The following is a 1279-nucleotide window of genomic DNA, read 5'->3' as shown; positions in this document are numbered from 1 at the left end:
GCAACATTTGAAATTGTGTTTTGTGTTAATAAAGAATGAATCTAATTTGGAAATCTTCCTCATCTGCTTTGGTGCAGGGGAAACAATGATGACCAGTTCAATGGATTTCGTATATAAATACAATAGCTAGCCTTGTAGCATTTCTTACCACTCACCAAGCAATATTTATCGTTGAAGAATTGAGTTCGTAGCTAACTAGCCTAATCACAATGAAAAGTTTCCTTCTGGATTTTGTCCTCTTGGCCTTGGCTTCCTCATTTGCCTCCGCTTTTGACCCCAGTCCTCTTCAGGACTTCTGTGTAGCCATCGATGAGCCAAAGAACGCTGGTATTTACTCACTTCTCTTTATGTATATTCATATAATCTAGCTAACTCTTCCAATACAAACAATCTTAACTCTTTTCCAATATGTAACTAGGCTAATTCTTACTGATTTGATTGTTTGATGCAGTGTTTGTGAATGGGAAGTTCTGCAAGGACCCCAAGCTCGCCAAAGCTGGGGACTTCTACTTTTCAGTTAAAATGCCTGGAGACACAAACAATCCAGTTGGTTCAAATGTTAGCGCTGTGAATGTCGATCAAATTCCAGGACTTAACACTCTTGGCATTTCAGCTGCCCGTATTGACTTTGCTCCTTATGGCCAAAACCCACCTCACACTCACCCTCGTGCAACTGAGATTCTTGTAGTTCTGGAGGGTACTCTTCTTGTTGGTTTCGTTACTTCCAATCCTAATAACACACTTATTAGCAAAGTTCTTAACAAGGGTGACGTGTTCGTCTTCCCCATTGGTCTCGTTCACTTTCAATTCAATATCGGAAAAACAAATGCTCTTGCCTTTGCTGGTTTGAGCAGCCAGAACCCCGGTGTCATTACTATTGCCGACGCTGTGTTTGGGTCAAATCCTCCAATTAATCCAGATTTTCTTGCCAAGGCTTTCATGTTGGACGTAAAAGTGGTGAAAGATCTCCAGGCGAAATTCTAGATGGATGATTAGAGAAATTTGTCAAATACAGTGAATTAGCTTCTACAATTTGAATAACGCTTGCGTATTTTATTGTTACAATGTTGTAATAAATGGTTACACATTTATATGTGCCTCCACCCAATTTGTTTGTTTCAGTTAATGATATAATATTTTTCTTATTATTTCTCTCTTTTCTGTTGCAGATATCTATATAATTTATAATATAAATATATTTTTTATGATGTGAAAACAAAATATGATTAATAATTGAATCCCATAATTCTAGGAATTCTTCTAGGTCAGTCAATAAACT

General features: G+C 37.3%; 1 protein-coding gene across 1 annotated transcript; it reads left to right on the top strand.

The window, feature by feature from the left end:
- The first annotated feature begins 206 nt into the window (after positions 1–206).
- On the top strand, positions 207–995 carry LOC116124017 (germin-like protein subfamily 1 member 13). Its single transcript, XM_031409731.1, has 2 exons — positions 207–327; positions 452–995. Exons 1-2 carry the CDS (start codon positions 210–212, stop codon positions 982–984), a joined length of 651 nt encoding a protein of 216 aa, XP_031265591.1. The 5' UTR covers positions 207–209; the 3' UTR covers positions 985–995.
- Positions 996–1279: the final 284 nt, after the last annotated feature.

The sequence above is a fragment of the Pistacia vera genome, unplaced genomic scaffold (genome assembly GCF_008641045.1).
Source record: "Pistacia vera cultivar Batoury unplaced genomic scaffold, PisVer_v2 Contig147, whole genome shotgun sequence".
Taxonomy (NCBI): Eukaryota; Viridiplantae; Streptophyta; class Magnoliopsida; order Sapindales; family Anacardiaceae; genus Pistacia; species Pistacia vera.
This window is presented reverse-complemented; position numbering and strand designations above follow the sequence as displayed.

Coding starts and splice junctions, on each gene's coding strand:
- LOC116124017 (XM_031409731.1), top strand. CDS start 210: ATGAAAAGTTTCCTTCTGGATTTTGTCCTCTTGGCCTTGGCTTCCTCA. Junction 328..451: donor CGATGAGCCAAAGAACGCTG/GTATTTACTCAC, acceptor TGTTTGATGCAG/TGTTTGTGAATGGGAAGTTC.